The following is a 21,306-nucleotide window of genomic DNA, read 5'->3' on the forward strand; positions in this document are numbered from 1 at the left end:
TTGTTCATTATCTCATGTAAATACTATTTATTGATACCCTGATAAGTGTAAGGACTACATAAGCAGCTAAGGTAAAAGAACCAAAATGAAAGTGGTCAGTGCATTCATGGAGCTTAGGGTTTAATGGGGAAGATGGGCAAATAATTAATGTGTCTACACTGTGACAAGGCATTGTTTCAAGTACTGTGATTAACAGCTTTAGAACGGGGAGAAGGTAGCTCTGAGAAGGAAATTGGAGAAGGCCTATACACAGATGATTCCCTTGTTTTTATCTAGACCTTTGTTCTGAGTTCCCAGAGCTACCTGGAGCATGATTTCCTCACCTAGATATGACCAAACCAAATATGACCAAACATGGACTTTGTAATCCTCCCAACCCCAGAAAACAAAAGCAAGCAAACTTGTCTAGTGTCTGACTCTTGTCTAGTATCCTCTCTCATGTCCCATCCTGTTGCATAAGAAATTTGGGTCTCATCCTTGATAATTCCTCCTCCTTTATTCTTCACAACTAATCAATCTGTCACCAAATGCTATTCATTTTATGCCCTAAGTATCTCTTAAATATTCACTTCTATTGATCTTTGTTGCACCTAGCTAGTCTAAGCAACTGTTCTCTCTTGTCTGGTCTCGTGGAATAACTTCCTCACATAATCTCTGCCACATCCACTCTCACTTCCATTCTGGTTTTAATATTACATTTAGAATGATTTTTCAAGAGGCATATCTGATTATCTCCTTCCCCTGACCAAAATCCAGCATAAGCTTTTCATTACTCCTGTGGTAAAGACCAAAATTCTTTATGAGGTCTTGCATAATCTAGCCCCTGTCTACTCCTCTAGCCTCATTTTGTACTTGCCATAGAACCTCTATTCTACAGTCATAGGGGTGCCCTTCCCCCACCACAACACACTTTAGTCATTCCTTCAGAGAAGTCTTCTCTGAACCCCCAGACTAGGTAAAAACCTTAACATAATGCATTTTCCTAACACTGCAGCATTTACCACAATTTTATCTCTACTTTGTTTTATTTCATTATCTTCCTCTCCTACCACACTATAAAAGCTCCTATCACAGCCATGAAGCTGAGACTGTCCTTAACTTGTGTATCATAGGCATCCAAATAAATACCACTGAATGAGTGTTTGCAGGAAATTAAAATAACCATTTAAACCTACATTTGTTGTAATTATGTATCCCAGGTAGAATACACATAATTAGTTGAAACAGTATAGCATAGAATCACAGAGATATGCATGTATCGGGACTGATGTTTATACCTAGGAAGTAATAACCACACATGGATCAAATTCACATTTTTTAAAGATGGATTGGTCCTTACAAAAAGATCTGTGTGATGAAATTAAGAAACAGGACCAAAGTGATAACTACATATTGAAGCATATGTTGTATATATACCCCGAAAAATACCCCCCACACTATTACTTAGTTAACAAGTCACATATTTTAGGCTGTCTACTAAACTAAAAAAGTCAAAACCAAGTGGAAGTCATAATTCCCTGTTAAATGTTTTGGGGTTGCAATAACCAGTGAGAACATTTAAAACATTTCTTTAGTATTGGGATACATAACTTTTGCCAGTTTTCTATAGTGTTCAGATAACTTGGGTAAGGGAGAAAGACCTACTATCCCTTTCAAAAGGAGGCTCCAATGAGATACTTTGCTGTATTCTGTTCTCAACTCTTTTTTCATTATTTCATGTTTTAGAGATATAAAGAAAAAGGCATGAGGGAGTGAGGGTAAAAATAGTTCTTATGGGGGGCAGTTAGAAAAGGAAGCAAAATGCATGTATTACTGTAAGCACCTTTCATCAGATAGATTTTCTTTCATTCTGCCTACTAATGGCTACCTACCCTCAATATAATGTCAAAGATAATGGGAGCAAGCCTTCACCAAGGAGGCACTGGCAGTAGCATATTAATTCTTTGTCAAGCTGCTCTTGATAAATTCCCAGCAGTAAAGTGTATCAGAGTAAACAATTAGCTATCTAGTTTGTCTCTTCTTTCTCTGTGTCTGCTGTGACTCTAACATAGATTTCGTGCACACATCATACATCTGCATACTGAAATTGCTTGGGAAACATCATAGAGATTTATTAACTACCAATACTTATTGCTATGTAGGTAGAAAACCCTATTATCATTTTCTATAAACTGGAGACCAAGATTTGCCTGTCTTCAAATCCCAGCCACCCTATAATAGTTGTATGCCCTTGGGGAAGTCACTTAAGCTCTCGGCGCCTGTTTCCTCATCTGAAAGATTGTACCTACTTCATGAGGTCATTAGATAGCTTCAGTGAATTTTATGTAAGCATCTAGAAGAGTGCCTGTCATTTCTCTTCTCTGTATACTTCATTTTCTTTTTTTTTTTCCCATTTTATTTATTTTTTCAGCGTAACAGTATTCATTCTTTTTGCTGTATACTTCATTTTCTTAAGAGAACTTTATTTTTTTAAACAGTTGCTTATTTAAGCTTGAATAGTTTATGATTTTTTTTAGTTTATGATATGTTTAATGGTGGGCAGTAAAGGAACACTCAAATTAAGTGTAGTGTTTATTTTCTCTTTTTCTTTAGGTTTAAAATATTACCTTGTTTTTCTTGGAAATCTTTCTTCCTCTCTCTAGCTCTATGCATTGTCATATAAATTGAGCAATTTCATTTACCAATTACATTGATTTGTCCTTTTTTAAAAATTGATTTGACTGTCCTTCCACTCAAATTAGTAGTTTTTCCAGGATAGATATGACATCTTGCTCAGTTTTGCTACTTTTTGCTTAGTGCCTGGCTTTCAAGAACCCTGGCTAAATATTTCTTGAATGTAGCAGATGTAGATATATCAACATAAAATGTTTGAATCACTGTTTAGTTTTCTTTCTTCCATCTTGTTTCATTGTTTAGAAAACAGGGAACCATTATATGGGGCAGGATTCATTTGGATGAAATTAATAATAGGGGAATTTGGGTTTAGAGGCTCACCATAAGTTTTTCTCACAGTAATTTCCTTCTCCTACACTACCTATGTGGAAAAACAAGTGTAATACATTTCACAAAGTTGAAGTCTTTGAAATAAATGAATTGGTGGGGAATAAATTACATCTTGGTCTAACAAAATCTGTCTTTTTGCAAAAGCTAGTTGAATAAAAATATCTTTAAAATACCATTTAATTTTAATCTCTTTACATTGTGGTCATGATGATTACCATGTCTTCATTTAACTCTTGAAAAATATGTTCTTAATATACTGTTTTGTCTCTTAATAGAATAACTTTAAAGGAAAGGCTGAAAATGAAGAGAGTGGTGTGTGTGTGTGTGTGTGTGTGTGTGTGTGTGTGTCTTTATCCCAAGAGCTGACAAAATATTACAACTTTAAGAATATTCCATAGTTCAACATCTTTTTGCTAGCTTTGACTTTATATGCTTTAGTACAGTTAAGCTATTCCTCATAGGATTTTTTTTTTCATGTTGTAAGAGTTTGAACATGTATTGACTCAATTAAAAAGAATTGAAGATTCAGTTTTTCAGGAGTGTTCTCAAATCACCATGTAACGGTTCTCAGTGGAACAGCTATATGCACAGAGAAGTTTTTAAATTATAGTACACATTTGTTTGGTAGTCATTGTGCCATCATTATATACCACGAGTTCACACAGCTGGAAGGAAACTCACGATATCCATCCTGCAGAAAGAACTTTTTAGAATCATGTATCAAGTATGGCAGACTTTCAAAGTTAATTTTTAAACATTTGGAGGCCTTGAGTGTTTACAGATAAATGCGTTCTTAAAGAAAATAACTTATAAATAAAACATTTCTATTATAGTGGTTTTGCCAAAATGTCAAAGTGTTCCTGACCATTTATCTTACAGTTCTTTGTGAATAAGAAACTACTATAGATCATGTACCTTTTCAGATGAATAGTTATTTTGAAATTATTTCCATGACAGGCAAAATTATGTCAAATCACACTTATGACCCATCTAATTTCGAGCAGCCTTTTTTTTGTACTCTGTTTTTATGTACTGAACATTTATAGTCTGTTGGAAGTTCCTAAAAAGGTAGGGGATCATGCAGGCATTATGCTAGTCAGATAATTCTTGATTCTTTCAAAGCAAAGAATGCAGTTTGTTAAATTATATATACAGTAATTGCTTTAAAATGTAAATTGATGTTTCTAAAATGAATCTTTAGAATCCTACTTTTTAAATGTAGTGGGGCATGATTACTAGGTTCTTCCCTCCGTACTTGACAGCTGTATCAAACACAGATACTTAAAGAGTAGGCAAGCTACTCTAAAGTAAGTAAAGAATTGATTAAAGCTCACCATAATGCACACTTTCCAGAGCAAGAACTTGGGGTGATTTATGTTTCTTAGTGGCCTACCACCAATATGGAATTATTAAGTGTTTTTGAATAAGTGAAATAAGTCCTAGTCCACAGACTTTGATTCATAGCTAGAGTTTTAAAAAAAATGGTTAAAGTTATCCCTTCTCATTTTAAATTCTTCTGGAAATTTTGTAAGATGACTGAGATGAGAAGAGAGGCTATATTTTAAAAAGTATAATAAGTTTGAATCTGGACTTTATGTATCTGCTAGTCAAATTTTATAATTGGACATAATTATCAGAATTGGGAAGCAAACCAATAAAAGATTACTGAATTGAGAAAGCATATATTTTAGATTAAGCAGATCTTGGATGACTACATGCTAATAAGGGTGTACCTAAGTAGGGTTGTACATGAGGCTGTACGAAGCCTTTGGAAGTCTTTTTCCAACTTTGAGATTCTGTGATTATTTTCTGGAATTTTTTATGATCACAGAGAAGTAAAAAGTATACCTTGGGTAAAATCCTTTTGTCTCTAATAACTAAAGGTAACCATGTCTTTCACCATTGTAGACATTTGCTAAAAGAAGGCTTGCAGATCCATCTACGGAGATCTGAGCCCAACATCTCTGTCTTTCTCGAAAAGAGTAAATTATCAAATGTAAAGATAAAACCAGAACATAGAAAGTAGAAGAGCAAGGAAATAGAGATATGATATAGTAGATACTCCTCCATTCTTATAGAATTGAGTTACTAGCTATAAAGATTTAGGATAGTGCTTGGCACATGGTGCAGACTAAGTCTTACCTGCTATTCCAATTCTCTTTCCTAAGTTTAGGAATCTTTTGGGATAGGTGCTCAGTTGGAGAGTAAGTATGAGGAAAATGGAAGAGTAATTTCTGGATGAAAGAGTTGAAAGAGTTAAAATACAGCTATATATTTTCTCTGTATTTCTAATTTCAGCAAGTGAGGATTATCTTGTGAGCAATCTTTAATTTTATATGCATTTTTGGAAGTATAAAAAATAATATAGGCAAAAATGTATAGAGAAGTTCTTCTGTGTTTACTCTCATTCTAGAAATCCTCTAATGAGGTCACATTGCACTTAGAGTTAAATCCGAACTCTTGACCATGACTTGCAAGATTCCTACATGATCTGGCCCTTGGTTATCTGTCTGACATCATCTTGTGCCAGTCACACCATCCTAGCCAGACTGGCCTTATTCTTGCTGATCCTAGGCGCTACTCTTTCATTTTGACTTAACAGTTGTTTCCTGGGTGATGCCATTCAAAATTAGCCACACTTCTCTACTATCCTTAGTACCTACATCTTTCATAGCATCCTGTTTTATTTATCTCTTAAAACTAAGCATTATATGAAATTATCTTACTCATGTATTCTCTACTTATTATGTGTCTTCCCCCTCTCCTAGAATGTAAACTATGTAGAAAGCTCATCTGCATTGTTTGCCATCTTATACCTAGAGCCTAGAACAGTTATTAGCAGAGTAGGTGCTCAAAGGTTATGCAAGTAAATTTGTTTATTGGCATGTAAGAAAAAAGAGGAAAAAGCTCTTTTTATTAAGGCACTTAGATGACCACTGTGAATATATTTATGTATTTACATAGGCTTTTCTCTAGGCATACATACACATACACTTAATATTTGCATATTTATTCTACAAAGTACCATACTTTATATCATGTGTTTGAATCTTACGTACCTTCTACTTTACAGTAGCCCTTTCCCTAGTTCTGGACATGATGAACAGTTTCTATAAATGAAAATTTTTTACAATGAAGAATTTTCCTTAAAAGGAGGCTTTGAGTTTGGGGGATAGAGGGGCAGGCCATGAAGAGAAAGGGCTGGATGTAGAACAAGATGTTTAATTTTCCAAGCAAGTCATGCATTTTTTTTGTTTTTTTTTTTTTTTAACATCAGAGGTCCTTTTCCAACGTACTGGTGAAAGTCAATGAATTATATACCCTACTGCCCTGAATTACATTTTTTATTGTTTTTTTCATCAAGTTTGGGAGAGATTGTAAGGTTTGAATGAATATTTATTTAAGAAATCTCTTCTTTCTGCACTAGTCCCCCCTTGAGTACAAGCTGCTTGTATGTATGATCTTGTATAAGTGCCTATTGAAACAGAAGGACCCCCTATTAGTCAGTGTTTATAACTAAATAAAAAGTCAACAGTCTTTACACCCACCCAGTAAAGTTCTTCATGTACAAAAAGACACATATTATCCCTAAAATGGGAGAATGAGTCATGGCAGAAAGTACTTTTGAAGAAACCATTACTAGTAAGTTAAAGGATATTTTAACTATAATATTTAATGTTTGTATATGGAGATATATTGCTAACTAGGTTATGCCCTGATGACTGACTACTAGAAGACTTACAGATGATGTTAATTCTTCAAGCTAATGACAGTGGTAGTTCCACATATATCTTTGGCCCACAAGGGATGATTTCCCTTTTTCTCCTCAACATCTACCAAACTTCTGTCTTTCAAGCTTAGAAACAAAAGCATTTTATATGAAATACTTTCAGACTGTTGGAATGATTTTTTATTTTCTGACCTCCTAAACTACTCAATTTGGCACTTGATAGATATTGTTTTCTATTAGTTTCTTGTCTTACAAGCTGGATTTTAAGTATCTTGGGGAGAGAAAGGTTATTACTGTAATGTTTTTATTTGTGCTCAGTAGCATTTTACAGATATTGGGATACAGGTGGTAATTTCTTAATTATTTTTAACTTAAATCTTTCAGGTTCTGTCACCTTTTCCTCAATCACTACCATGTTTTTGCTTCAGATTTCCCACATGAGGCAGAAGCATAGTCATATGGACCCAGATAATTATTCCATGAACTGAATAATCAAGATTTATAGTTTGCATATGTAATTGCTGTTTGCAAAATGTAATTTTTCCCCTTCTTTAGCAATGTCTGAATTTTTTTTTTTTTTTAGCTTAACTTGAGCTGTCACATATCTAATAGAAATCAGTTAAAAGTAGTGAACTTGGGACCAGAGTCTAAGGTTCTAATATAGCTACATAACCTTAAGCAAGACACTTAATTCTCTACCTCACTTTTCTCTCCTGTTAATAACAGTTATTATTTTATAGGATATTTGTTATACCCTGGACATCTCCTAGGTCCTCATAATGACTGTGGGTTAGGTTGGTAAAGTAGATGGTAATTACCATTACAAAAACCAGAACTCATAAAGGTCAAATAACCCCTACCAGGGTTGCACTCTAATAATGGCAAATCTGGTATTTAAATTCAGGTTTCTCCAATTCCAATGCTCATGTTCATTTCACAAATGAAGGGGAATTAGATTAGATGACTTCCAAGTTCCCTTTTAGTTCTAAATGTATGGTTTCCTGATATTAATTTTTTTTTGTTATTGATCCAGTATATATGACTTTTTTTTACTTCTTAGCCTTTAGTCCTTTTTTCAGAACTTTTTGGTCATGACTAAATTAAGTCATGACTAATGTAATAAATTTAAGTCCAGAATTTTAAACACACCTTAAAGTGGAAGGTTATTTTACTTTACTTTATTTTTTTTAAAGATTTTATTTATTTACTTGACACAGAGAGATCACAAGTAGGCAGAGAGGCAGGCAGAGAGTGGGGGAGAAGCAGGCTCCCTGCTAAGTAGAGAGCTGGATGCAGGGCTCTATCTCAGGACCCCAAGACCACGACCTGAGCTGAAGGCAGAGGCTTAACTAGGCTACCCAGGTGCCTCGAAGGTTATTTTAGTACAAAATGTAAGATTGATATACCACACCTATAGAAAAATTTTCTGAAATCAGGTAAATATATTTGAACATTACAACCAGTCCCAATAAATATGGAACTAGATAAAGAAAGTACTGGAGTAAATAGGGTTTTAGGTCTTATATTGATGGAAAATGGATTTCATTCTTTCTTCATGTGTAACTTCTTTCCTGGGTCGTATTTGCTGCTTCATTTTTCTTGAAGTCAACCTTATTTTTATATTTTCCTTACTTTATTGAGGTGATTACTATAAAAATTTATAACAAAATTTTGAGAGGAAACGTTCACATATGAATTTGAGATGCTTCCTGAGAGTTTATTTTGGATTTGAAGCATGAGATATAAAGATTAATTGATTTCTAAATAAATCAGGATGTACTCTGGAGTGACTTACTAACTTTGTCAAATTATTGCAGGTGTTGCTTGTCTTTACAGAAGTATTGTAAGGAATGTTTTGGTACATGTATTAAGTCTGATAGCTCTATAACAATATGAATTTCAGAAGAGCAAATAAGCAAAACTTCCATCTTCGTTGTTTTCTTCTGTGGCTGGGATAAGTAAAAATCAACTTACATTATTGTGTCAAACTCTACATGTTTGTGTATATATATATATACATATATATATAGGTAGATATATACATATGCATATGTTTATCTGATAACTGATTGGTCTAATTAGAAGGGATGAAGAAACTCTTAATGTTTTTGAATTAATGTTACAGTTTATTTGTATCAAATCTTTGAGCTACATTTTTATAATTACAGTTATAAATACCTTAAACTTCAAGAAAAAGAAAAATTTATGAAAGTACTACTCCTACAATTATAATTATCTTAAAAATTCTTCAAACCAGTCTGAGCTGTGTTGTGATTTGCATTTTGATTTACTGAGGTTAGGATTTTGTATATTATTATTATAAATACTACCCCCTACCAAAACAAGTCTATTTTAAAGTTATATATAGTTTGTGATTTTTTTTCTAATGCAGTAATATCTCACCCAGTATTTGTTTACCTGGATGGTAATTTCAAACTAAATCTGGCTCACCTTGTTTTATTTTACATATTCTCAAGAAACTAATTGAGAAGTAATTTCAGTTTGAGTTCTAAAAGCCAGATGTGTATAGATGACCCTATTCTGTGTCATAAATTCAATGGAGGGAAAAAAAAGTTTTCTTAATTATATACTATCCTGTGCCTGACAAATCCTAGATGCTAAATAAATGCTTAATTAATAAGAGTGGGAAATAGCTCATTGATCAATACTGCCACCTGCTTGTCTAGGGAAAATGTAGATGCTGGGCATACATGCTATTTTAATTCATAATACCTGTGATAGAATAGGCTATTAACTTTCCAATTTCAGTTGTGAACCTTTTAATAAGAACTCATATCCCAGGGACGCCTGGGTGGCTCAGTCAGTTAAGTGTCTGCCTTCAGCTCAGGTCATGATCCCAGGGTCCTAGGACCAAGTCCCATGCAGGGCTCCCTGCTCAGTGAGGAGTCTGCTTCTCCCTCTTACTCTCCCTTTGTGCTTTCTCTCTCTCTCTTTTCTCTCTCATATAAATAAATAAAATCTTAAAAAAAAAAAAAAAAAAGAACTCACATCCCAGAAAGTTAATGACAGTGGGTTAGTGAGATTTCAAAAAGTTTTTCCAGCTTTAGCATGCTTGACATTCCTTTCTTTGATGTTGAAGTTTTGAGCTGTCTCTAATCTATATTCTATGCTGCGGCAAGACAGCTAATTATGGTAGGTAGTTTTTTTAGTGTAATATCAGAGTAAAGAATGTTGTCGTGATAATAATAAAATCATTGACATAAGACTATAAACGCATTCTTTTATTATAAAATGAAAGTAAGTCTTTAAATATTAGCAATATGGGGCACCTGGGGGCTCAGTCAAACATCCATCTCTTGATCTCAGCTCAGGTCTTGATTTCAGGGTTGTGAGTTCAAGCCCCACCTTGGGCTCTGTGCTGGGTGTGGAGCCTGCCTAAAAGAAAATGTTAACAAGATAATGAAAAGAAGCAATAATATTATAATATCAATTCTAATACGATAGACTTTTTAGTACTAACTATAACATATTTATGCTTTAGAAAAATGATGCCTTGGTTGCTACTTTTGCTTATATGCTTGCTACTGTTTGCTAATATGACCACTTATTAAAAAACATTATTTATTATGTATCATTTTTCTACTGTGGCTTAGAATAAGATGGGAACCTTCAAGGAGTAGATGGTAATGGAAAAAGATGTATTAAAATAATGACAATAAGGTATGTTAAGCATAATAATAAAATAATTATTTAAAATGAAAATAATGAAATCATAGTCAAGGTGGGAAAATTATTACTGCTTCCCCTGTTGACACCATGTATAAAGATATATCTCTGAAGATGCATGATTCAGTGAAGACTGCTTTACTGTTTATATTTTTCTCACTATTCACATGTAGATACTTTTGGTTTATGCCCATAACTACAACTTGCCCTTCTAAAAACTTAGTCCTCCCAACTAATTTTTCAGAAGGAGCTATTTCTTTTATGCTAGTTCATAGGTTAATCATTCTACTGCCTTATTTCCAGAGTCCTAGACTCTGGGGCAGTACATTTTCATATCTTTCTTTGTTTCTTAAGTAACTGCTCTCACCCATTCTTCTCATACATCTAGTTCAATGGAGTTGTGATAGAGATGAGCATTGGGTCTGAATTAGCAGACACTCCCCTTACTAATAGATTCCAGTAAGGCTTATAGGATGGGAAATTTATAGCTTAGCTGAAATTACATGAAAATGTACTTTATTGTATTGAAAATATACTTAATACGCTGAGATAGTGATTCTAAAAATTTGAAACACAGGTATTGTCTAGCTGTAATAGTTGACTATCTAATCTTTTTTCATTGAACTTACTAGTTAACATTCTAGCATAGAGCATAAAATACTTTTTTTCCTGAGACTTACTGGCATAGATTATGGACTGATGTCAATTTTGAAATGTTTCTGTATACCCCCCAAGGATAAAAAAGAGATAGCTATAGCTAACATACAAGAAAGGCCTTTTCATTTGTACTACTAAAAAACTTAAATCTTTGAATAAAGTTTTAAACATCTGTATTTTAGCCAAGACACTGAGAAATAGGAATGGAGAATGGTTTCATTTGCATTGTTCATATATAGATTATGATGAAATTAATAGATCACAACTTTGGTTAATAGTACTTCAGAGAACATTGAAAATTATTTTTATTCAATTTTTTGAAATCTGATTAGAGGTTTGGTTGACTAGTTTTGCTTGCCAAATTCTTTCTTCACAGTTCAAATTAACATTGTAAACAAAATAGTAGGGAGAGTTGTTGAAATATTTGGGAAAATAAAGTCTTCATGAGTACTTATAAACATACAAATTCTCACTTAAAGGACAAACTAATAAAGATTATTATCAAATGGGACCCACGGAAGATGGGGATGTCAGGTGGTAGAAAGTCTTTTCAGTATATACTTTTTGATTATCATTTCTAGTTTTGAATCATGTAAATATTTTGCCCATTCAAAAATAAAACATGAATATATATACCTACATAAAAATATACATTTGTGAGCATCAGGTTTTCCCATAACTTCATCCCATACAAAGGAACTTTGTAACCGTAAGAGCATTCCTTTGAATATACAAAATTAAGTTATTTTCTTCTTTAAATACCCTAGATTTTGAGAGTGACCATGGTTTATTAAAGTTGGTCTTTGTCCTCAATTGAGTGGACTTAATTTGGAAAAGTTACTTCATTTAGAGAGAGGACATGATTTCAATTGAAGTCAAGATATACATTGTCCTCTAATAAGCTAGTTACCACTGAAAAATTTTAGAGAAAATTTCAGGTGTTCATTTTATAATTAGTTTCTTGATATAGCCCAGAATTGAGGCAGGTGGTGAATGGGAAATTACTTTTTTTTAAACTTTTTTTTAAAACTTTGCATTATTATTATTTTTTAAATCTTTGAGTGCTCTGAATCTTCTAACAAAAGGGTTTATGGGTCCATTCCTAACAATTGGATTTTTTTTTTCTAAAAAGAACTTTCCTTTGAGTAAGCTTATTGTTTATTTAGAAAACTAACTTTTTGCTGGGTACATGTACATACTGTTTCTGAGGGTAAGAATTTAAGAGTCAGATTTTTAAAAAAGATTATACAGAGAATGTAATTTCCAGAAGACCCAAGATATAGATCTTCATAAAATTTTAGATTATCTTATTTCATTTATGTTTTAAAGTAAAAGACATTACACTGACTTAATGTCTTAGTTATAAAGGTAAACATATTTATTTTTAAAATTACCATAACTACTTTATACAGCATTTAAAATCATTTATCTAATGAAAGTCATTTGTTAACCATAGCAGAGAGTAGTAAAATGTAGTAAGTCCAAATAGTATTTCTTTTTTTTCTGAGCAAACTTTTTAAGTACTTAAATAACTATAGGCACACAGTTTACTTGTAATAAAGAATGTTAATGGGGAGGGTAGGAGTTAATTAACTAGACCCTTAATAATGGGCCTTTCTAGTCCAAGGAATCTTATAATTGCCTCTGAAGCTAGTTGTGTAGCAAGTTGCGAGATAAAATATCTAGATTTGTGAAGTAGTTGTTCTGAGAAAAAGGTTGCCTTCGGGCAAACTTTGGTATTTTTTTATTATTATGTAAAATGCCTTTTTAAAGATAGCAATATATCTTCGTCTCAAAATAATTTTGGAGGTAGAGGTCCAGTGCTTCTTGTTTACTCAAGATTTAATTCACAAATAAGGTTAAGACTCTCCAATGAGCCCAGTTTTTGCTTCTTTGGAGAAATAGAACCTTTTGGCCAAACTTTATATACGCTTAATACCAACCTGATAGTCTTAAAAATAAATTGTCATGATTACTAAGAATTGATGAAGTGTGTGGTAATTTTCTTGATATGTTTTTAAATGAGTGAAATGGAAAAACATAGGGAATATTTTCATTAAGTGTTAATATAAGAAATATGCAAGTTGGAATCTAACTTATTACATAATTTCTGTAAATGTTATGTGTTCCAAACTGGTCTACTTTATTGTAAATACCCCCAAAGACTATTTAATTTCTCCCTTTGGGATTGCTCATTTTCTATCATCTAAGCTACTTGAAAAATGTGATCAGTCTGTGCCAGGACTGCAATAGGATAACAGTTAGTGGAAATAGCCTGCTTTGCTTCTGTTGGGAAGACTGTATGGAAAATATATTCCATTTTCAGAATGTTTCTGAAAGCACTTATTTGTGGAAAGGAGGCTTGCCATTTAAAACTCTGCCGAAATGCAGGTTTTCCAAAATACAAAATAATCTCCTGAAAGTTCGCAAGGGGAAGGGGGTTGTTGTATGGGGGCGGTCTCATTCGCTGCCCACATCCTCCCTCTGTTCAGTGCGTTGTGTGCTTACGGGTTCCCTGGAGCGGATCACCATATAATTGATGTGCAGTCTGCATTGCTGAATCCTGGACTGCACCATTCTGTGTTCAAGGGAAGATGTAATCTGATCCCTCTGCTGCTGAGGGAGGAATCTGTTCAGTCAAGGCTTTGACAGGGCATAGTCTCCTCCAATAATCTTCTCGGTTCTCTCTCATTATTCCCTCGAGTTCTCCTCAGTCAAGCTGCATGTATGTATGTGTGTCCCGAGAAGCTGTTTGATACTGAGCTGCATTTGCCTTTACTGTGGAGTTTTGTTGCCGGTTCTGCTCCCTAATCTTCCCTTTCTGACGTGCCTGAGCATGTCCACATTAGAATCTGTGACATACCTACCTGAAAAAGGTTTATATTGTCAGAGACTGCCAAGCAGCCGGACACACGGGGGCACAGAATCACTGAAGGGGAAAAATACAGAAAATATGGGTTTCTACGGCACACTAAAAATGATTTTTTACAAAGTAAGTAATCTGTTTTCTTTCTGTGTTGTGTGATTGTGTGTGTGTGTGCCTGCCTGAGAAGGAAAATCTGTATCATCAGAGATGGCTGCAGTATCCTCTAATTTTGGTGGGTGGCTGGATGGCTGGTATTCTGTTTTATAACGTGAATGTAAGAAAATAATGCAAAGACAACGTAAGCTGTAAACAGCTTTAAATTTAAAGTAAAATGAATATTTTAATCTGGAAATTTTTCACTAAAAATATATTTAGACTTTGGAAATGTGACTCCGTTAAATGCTGACCTGGAAATACTCTACCCTTAGTTGGCTTTTAGTGAATCTTCTGCCTTTAATTTTTCTATACCTTATATACATATATATTTCTTTTCTTTTTTCTTTAGCTGACTCTTTTAAAGTCTAGAATCACTAGAATATTTAGGACTTATATTTTAAAAGGTCGTATTTACTTTCTATGCCCCTTAAAAAATTGCAGAATTAATTTTTGTTTCTAAAGTCAGGATTTTCAGTAAACAGTATAGTATTTAAGAGACTTCTGTAGTCCTACAGAAAGTGCTTTATTTAGTAAAATATTCTGAAGATAAAAAATCCTTTCTAAATGGTTCCCTCAATATGTCTTTTGGGTATTTTTATTCATTGAAGGGTTTCTAAGATGGAAATAAAGTTTGCTTTTGGTGGCAAATAGCATTTGCACCAATGTGTATTTACAAGATACCCAGGGAAGTTCTGAAAACCAGTATTACAACTTAATTAGAATGAATATCAAAGTTTCTCATGTTAATTTTGAAAATAAGAATCTGTGGAAGTTATGGAAAAAACTAGATTTTTAAGGTGATCTGTACTGACTGACCTTCCTGATACATTTGCGTGTATGTGTCTGTGTCTATAATTGATATACATGGAAGCACGTGGCTATCTGTATATTAAAGCTTATATATTTATTTTTCCTTTTTACTAAAATTGTTTGGAGAAAGAAAATAATGGTTTTTGAGAGGTATCACTTTAAAACGATGTAATGAGTACAGAAACTTCCGAAGGGTTGAAATAAGACCAATTCCATTTCTTTCCAGTAGGTATATCTTGAACTAAGGTAAAAATTGTGGATGAGCTTGTTGTACCCTCACTCTAGCCCCTGATACCATAAGATGGTCCCTGTATTTTGGAAGACTTTTTCATGATGATAAAAAAAACATAGTCTTTATTATCCAGAGTGTGGTCCAAAATTTTTTGAGTCTCGTTGGTTCTTTTTAGTATTTATAATGTAGCATGCTGTGTTATGATGTTCCCATGTGAGGCAGTAGGTAAGAAAAGAAGTCTGCTGCAAAGCAAGATTTTTCACCTTATTATTAAAAAATGAGGATAGCTGTCTATCACGCATTGGGTCTCCCCCCCTTCCCCATAGTTTTCAGTGGTACAGTAATTAATTAGAAGACACAAATCTTGAGGGGTTGTTGAAGTAGAAAAAGTTGAATCTTAACTGATCTTATTTTCTAGTTTTATAACAGATCTATAGTTAGATGACCTCAGCTACGGATGGTGAAATATAAAAAATAAATATTTCAATTTTGATCTTGACAAAATGCAATTCTGAATGTATTTACAGTATTACACATACATAGTATAAGGAAATACTTAAAAACTATAGATGTTGGATATACCTTACGAAGATATTTAACTCATTCTTTTAAAATCTTCTTGTTGCTTTTCAAGTTAGAATATTTTGTCCTGAGTGAGCATCTGTCAGTGAAGTTATATTCTCTGTAAATATCAATTGATGGCTTTTTTCCCACCTTTATTATACCAACTCCAGACTTCTCTCCTGTTATAGATTTACTTTTTTACTCCCCTCATTACCCATATTCATTGCTTTTGCCTTATATAATTACTTTTCAAGATCATTTTATTTACATCGTTCTCTTTACACTTTTGTAATAACCTGTGTGTTTTAAATTCAATTACAGTTACTTCCATTCAGGTTTTGAAATTTTGAATTTTGTTGTCCCTTTTATCTTGAAAATATGTTTTTAAAGGAAAATGATGATCACTAAGAGAGACATGGTAAATATGGTTCTGTAATATGTGTATTAACATGACATTTTCCCCCATGTTGTTTCTTAAACTGGAAAATGTGAAAGGCATATCACTCTCAAGGACTATGTATGATGAATCTCAATTTTTAAATCACCATATGCTATTCTTCTGGATAAAATATTGGAGAAGGGGAAATTCACCTTTCTAGTCTTTAAAGAGTAAAACAAAGTAGAACTAGTAGAAGAAACCATGAAGCATTTATTTTTTACGTACATTAACTATGCCTAAATAATGAAAATTTAGGCATATGAAAATTTAAGAATTTTTTTCACTATTGCCAGTGCTAATGTTAAGATTTGATAGTTGGGACAGGTGATTTTTTTCTTAAATCTATCTCATTTGCTTTACCTTATAGATGAAAAGAAAATTAGACCATGGTTCTGAGGTCCGCTCTTTTTCTTTGGGAAAGAAACCATGCAAAGTCTCAGAATATACAAGGTAATATTAAGTGTAATAATTGATTCTCTCATGATTTTTGTTTCTTTAAAGAGATGATGATTCTAAAAACATTTCTTCCAGTTTATTCTTAAAGAATTATAATGTCACTAGTACTGTTGACTCTAACAACATTTTGAGATCACTAAAAATTGAGAAATAATTTTAAGTAAGAAGAATGACTATCACTATAGCCTGTGTTTTCTTACTAATACTTTGAAATAAGACACGAGCGGAATTTCTGTTATGAACAAAATTTTTAAATCACAGATTTTAAGGAATTCTGAAAAGTAAATTCTAAAATGTGAATATGAGCAAATATATCTTGTTACTATAGCAACAGCTATTCTAGGATAGATATTTATATATGCAAAGTTGAAGATACATTTATTAGCAGGGAAATAAACCTCACAGTTACTAAAGAAATCTTACTGTGTTAGAAATCCCCTTTTATTTGCTTGGTAAATCTTATGTTTTTAACACATACATTTCCACACCATTAAAATAGTTTCCATAACAACTACATACAATTGTAGTCTTGTTTTGTGCACCTTCCATCATTTTTGGATTTTGCATCAATATAAAACTTTTCCCTCTCTCATGCTAATTAGGCTAACTTAAGCACAATATCTATTACCCAGCCAATTAAAAACGGCTTTGGATGTCATTCAGAATGTGGTATTCTAAAATTTAAATGACAAAGTATCTTCAGAGCTTTTTTTGCTTTTCTTTGGATAATTGTCACTTCTTCAAATTACTTAATAAAAGTTAGCTCTAGAAGCAATAAGAACTTCGTGATGGTGACATTTTTTTCCCCTAAATATTTTGGTTTAAAGTTACGATTATTATATAAGATGCAATAAAATTAACACTGCTCAGACTTAAGTTTCTGTGATTGGATATTGTTAGAGATTGCATCTCTATTTTCCCCCAAAGAGTTTATATTTTTATTTCATTCAGTTGTAGACAAATTTTTTTCAAATGCCCTTCTATGAAATTTAGAAATCATAATAATTAGTTTTATATGCAAAAAATGCAGAGATGATACAAAGAGAAAAATAAAACTATCTCCTGTTTATTCAAGAAATGCTTTCTGTGTGATTTCCCCATGTTGATTGTCCTGTCCCCCGCTCTCTTACTTGCCCTTTGCCTTTTGACAGTTTCACTGTGTTTAGGCACCTCCACCAGAGGGTGTGGAGTGATAAGAGAGACAAGTGAAACTCTTCACTTCATTTTTGCTTTTTTCTTCTAGTCTTGTTAAGTATTTCTTAGATGAGTAAGTTGAGTTTAAGGTTAAAAATGTACTACTTTTAATGTGTAGATTCCAGTCAGCCGTATCATTTGGCCTTTTATTAATATGGCTGATACCAGGACAAAGGTATTAAAATTTTCGGTTGTTTTTAGGCCACTTGTAAATAAATGCTGAATTTTTACTAAAGAACACATTTTAATAAAATTTTGCCTTTAGTTGCTTATTTTTTATATTGAGAAAGCACCTGAAAAGGTGCAAGTTCTGTTTTCAGCCTTTTAACACTTTTAACATAATCTTATCAAAGCAAACCAAACAGCATATTGGTTTCCATGTCTTTTTGGACACTTTGTCAGTATATGTTTGGTGTTTTTTAATTTTTTGACAGATTTTCTAATAATAAGAATGAAACTGATTTTCTATCTTCTTTATTAGAAAATTTAAGTTATGATCACATTCTGTTTCATTTTGGAGAAGAAAATGAGCTTACTTTTGAAATTTGATAGACAGGAAGATAGATTTAATTGTTGTATTTTAGAGATTATCATAGATGTATAATGTTAAAAGATTTAAATGTGGTAGATCTGTAGATTTTTCTGTAAAATCTGGTTACTAAGATAGATTTTTTAACAAAATAATGAGATATGTTGGATAGTAAAGAATTGGGGATTTATTTCATTAGTAACTTATCAGGGCTAAATACTGAACTATTAGGATACAATTTATATGTTCTTTGGATTTAAAACACTTTATTATCATAGCTCAATAAATTGAAGATTATTTTACAAATGTAATTATGAATCTTCCCACACTTTTTTTCCAAATGTTTCTAAAATAGAGATACTCAGTATTTACCTGAAGATTAAATGATTTAATTATTATTGAAATTAGAAAGTAAAGCTTAAGATATTAATAACTTGGTTATAACTATACTTGTTCTGCTATTAGTCATTTTTAGGAAAGTTGGACAGATCAGAGATAGATCATCTAGTCTTAACTTTTAGAGATAGATCATCTAGTCTTAACTTTCATTTTACTAGTGGCAGAATTCAGTTTCACAGTTTTTTTTTTTCCTTTAATGTCTCAGAATTTAAATTACTGGATTAAAGTATTTACATCATCTCATTTTATTTATTTTTACATATAACATAGTAAGTTTTCAATATTTAACTGTTTTGAGTAAATCTATGTCTAATCAAGGCTTGTTCCTGTCAAATGTCATCTAGGTAAGCTTTACAACAGTGGAAAGTTGGAGAGAAATAATATTATAAATAATTTAGAACATATCTAGTGAAATGTCCAAAATATTTGAGCATACTGCTTCTACATATGAATTTTTTAAAACATTAGTAAGCTTTACAGGTCTTTTTATTAGGGAAACTTAAAACTTTTCTTTAATTAAGTCACTAAGGAGTGGTCATAAGAGAGGTGGGAACTGTATCTTCTAAGGATATATTTTAACATTACTTTTATGTATCAACAAGTTGCAGTTTTGCCATAGAGATTCTGTCATTTGGTTGCAATTAGCATTGCTGGGATAATAACAGGTGGCTATGTAGGAGGCAGGAAACCTACTCTAAGAATAGCAGACTAGATTTTGTGTATCCTTGCTCTCTGGGAATAAGCAAATAAAAGTAATAATTTTATTGATGTTCGAAATATGCCAGATCATATTCTTATTAAATTAAAGCCCATTATTGTTAATAAATGCCTATCTTTGTTTCCTCTCTTGTGGGTTTTTTTTTCTTTCTTTTTTTTTTTTTTTTTTGTAGTACCACTGGTCTTGTACCATGTTCAGCAACACCAACAACTTTTGGAGACCTGAGAGCAGCCAATGGCCAAGGGCAACAACGACGCCGAATTACATCTGTCCAACCACCTACAGGCCTCCAGGAATGGCTGAAAATGTTTCAGGTGACATGTCTAAACACAGTACTTGAAATGCTTCACTTAATTGCTGCAAAAAAATAAGGGATTTATTCATCAGCCATGAGAAGGAGCTGTTAACATGCTACACCATGGATGAACCTTGAAAGCATTATGTTAAGTGAAAGAAGCCAGACACGAAAGGCCACATATTGCATTATCATATTTACATGAAATATCCAGAACAGGCAAATCCATAGAGACAGAACATAGATTAGTAATTGCAATGAAATTGGTGAGGGGATATTGGGACTAACTGCTAATGAGTATGGGATCTCTTTTTGGGGTGATGGAACTATTCTGGAGTCATTAGTGATGATGGTTGCCCAGCAAGATAGGTGTACTGGAAATCATTTAAGTGTACATTTTAAATGGTGAGTTTTATGTTATGTGAAGTGTTTGTCAATAAAAAATGCTATTGAAAATAAATTTTTAAGTGTATATCAATTAAGAGAATCTAATGCTTATTTTGTATTAGTGTGCATTTGCATTTTTTATTGCTTTTTAGATAATAAGACCTTTATCCCTTTTCTCCTTTATGTTTGGGTTTCTGGGGTTGCTGAATGTACTTGTTTTCTAAAAATTTATTGCTTGGGGGTTGCCCAGGTGGCTCGGTTCAGTAAGCAGCCAATCCTTGGTTTCTGCTCAGGTCATGATCTCAGGGCCTGGGATTGAGCACCTTGTCAGTCTCCATGCTCAGCAGGGAGTCTTCTTGAGAATTCTGTCTCCTTCTCCCTTGGCCCCTCCCGTCACTCATGTGTGCATGGACACACTTTCTCAAATAAATAAATGTTTTTAAAAATAAATAAAATGTAGTGCGTGGAAATTAGGCATTTAGGAGTAATGTAGGAACTCTGCTAATTAGTAGTCACAGGTGGTGACTTACCCATCAGTGTTACCCTAGTAGTCTCCAAGAGTTGATACAGCTTCTTTTCATCTGTGCCATGCTTGTGTGTGGCTTATTGTGTTCAAATTTTGATTACTGTGTTTTACTGGCATGTAAAGTCTTTGAAAGTTTACTGGGAAGATTGGTAACAAGCAAACCTCTGTTAGGAATTTTATAACTTATGAGAGTGATAGTAAATTAATTTGTTTCTTCTTCCAATGAGATAATGCATATAAATCAAGTATTTAGCAAAATTGTTGACCTAGATTAAACATTTGCTTAATTATTCTTTGTAAATACTAAAAAATATAAATTATGTAAAGTGAAGCTATCTCTGATATTAGATGGCACTAATGTAAAAATGAGTATATTTCCTTACCTCCAGCTGCTTGATTGGTGGTATTTTATGAATGTATAGGGAATAAAAATGCATAAGGGAAAAAGGAGATACTTTATTTGATATTTCAGATTTTTAAGGTTCCATTGTGTAAATCCTTATGTATTAAATTCCTGGGCAAAAACTAAATAAATGTCCTAATCTTTTTCTTCTATAGCTAGAAAACTCACTTGAATCAATGTTGCTTTTAAATGGGTTTTTAAAATTGTTTTCTGTCCTTCAGGTGATTTCAGAGAAACTAGGATAACCTTTTTTTT

General features: G+C 32.8%; 1 protein-coding gene across 6 annotated transcripts in view; it reads left to right on the top strand.

Moving 5' to 3' along the window:
• FBXW7 (F-box and WD repeat domain containing 7) overlaps positions 1 to 21,306 on the top strand; it is a 230,013-nt gene that overhangs the window by 183,025 nt on the left and 25,682 nt on the right. For 5 of the 6 annotated variants that reach the window (XM_045995240.1, XM_045995232.1, XM_045995256.1 and 2 more), the window contains 2 exons: positions 16,512 to 16,594; positions 19,613 to 19,754. In XM_045995240.1, the coding sequence (XP_045851196.1) occupies positions 16,512 to 16,594; positions 19,613 to 19,754 (225 nt within the window). Of the gene's footprint in view, positions 1 to 13,633; positions 14,070 to 16,511; positions 16,595 to 19,612; positions 19,755 to 21,306 lie in introns of those variants that run through there. The other variant, XM_045995265.1, reaches the window with a different exon arrangement.

The sequence above is a fragment of the Meles meles genome, chromosome 2, assembly GCF_922984935.1.
Source record: "Meles meles chromosome 2, mMelMel3.1 paternal haplotype, whole genome shotgun sequence".
NCBI lineage: Eukaryota > Metazoa > Chordata > Mammalia > Carnivora > Mustelidae > Meles > Meles meles.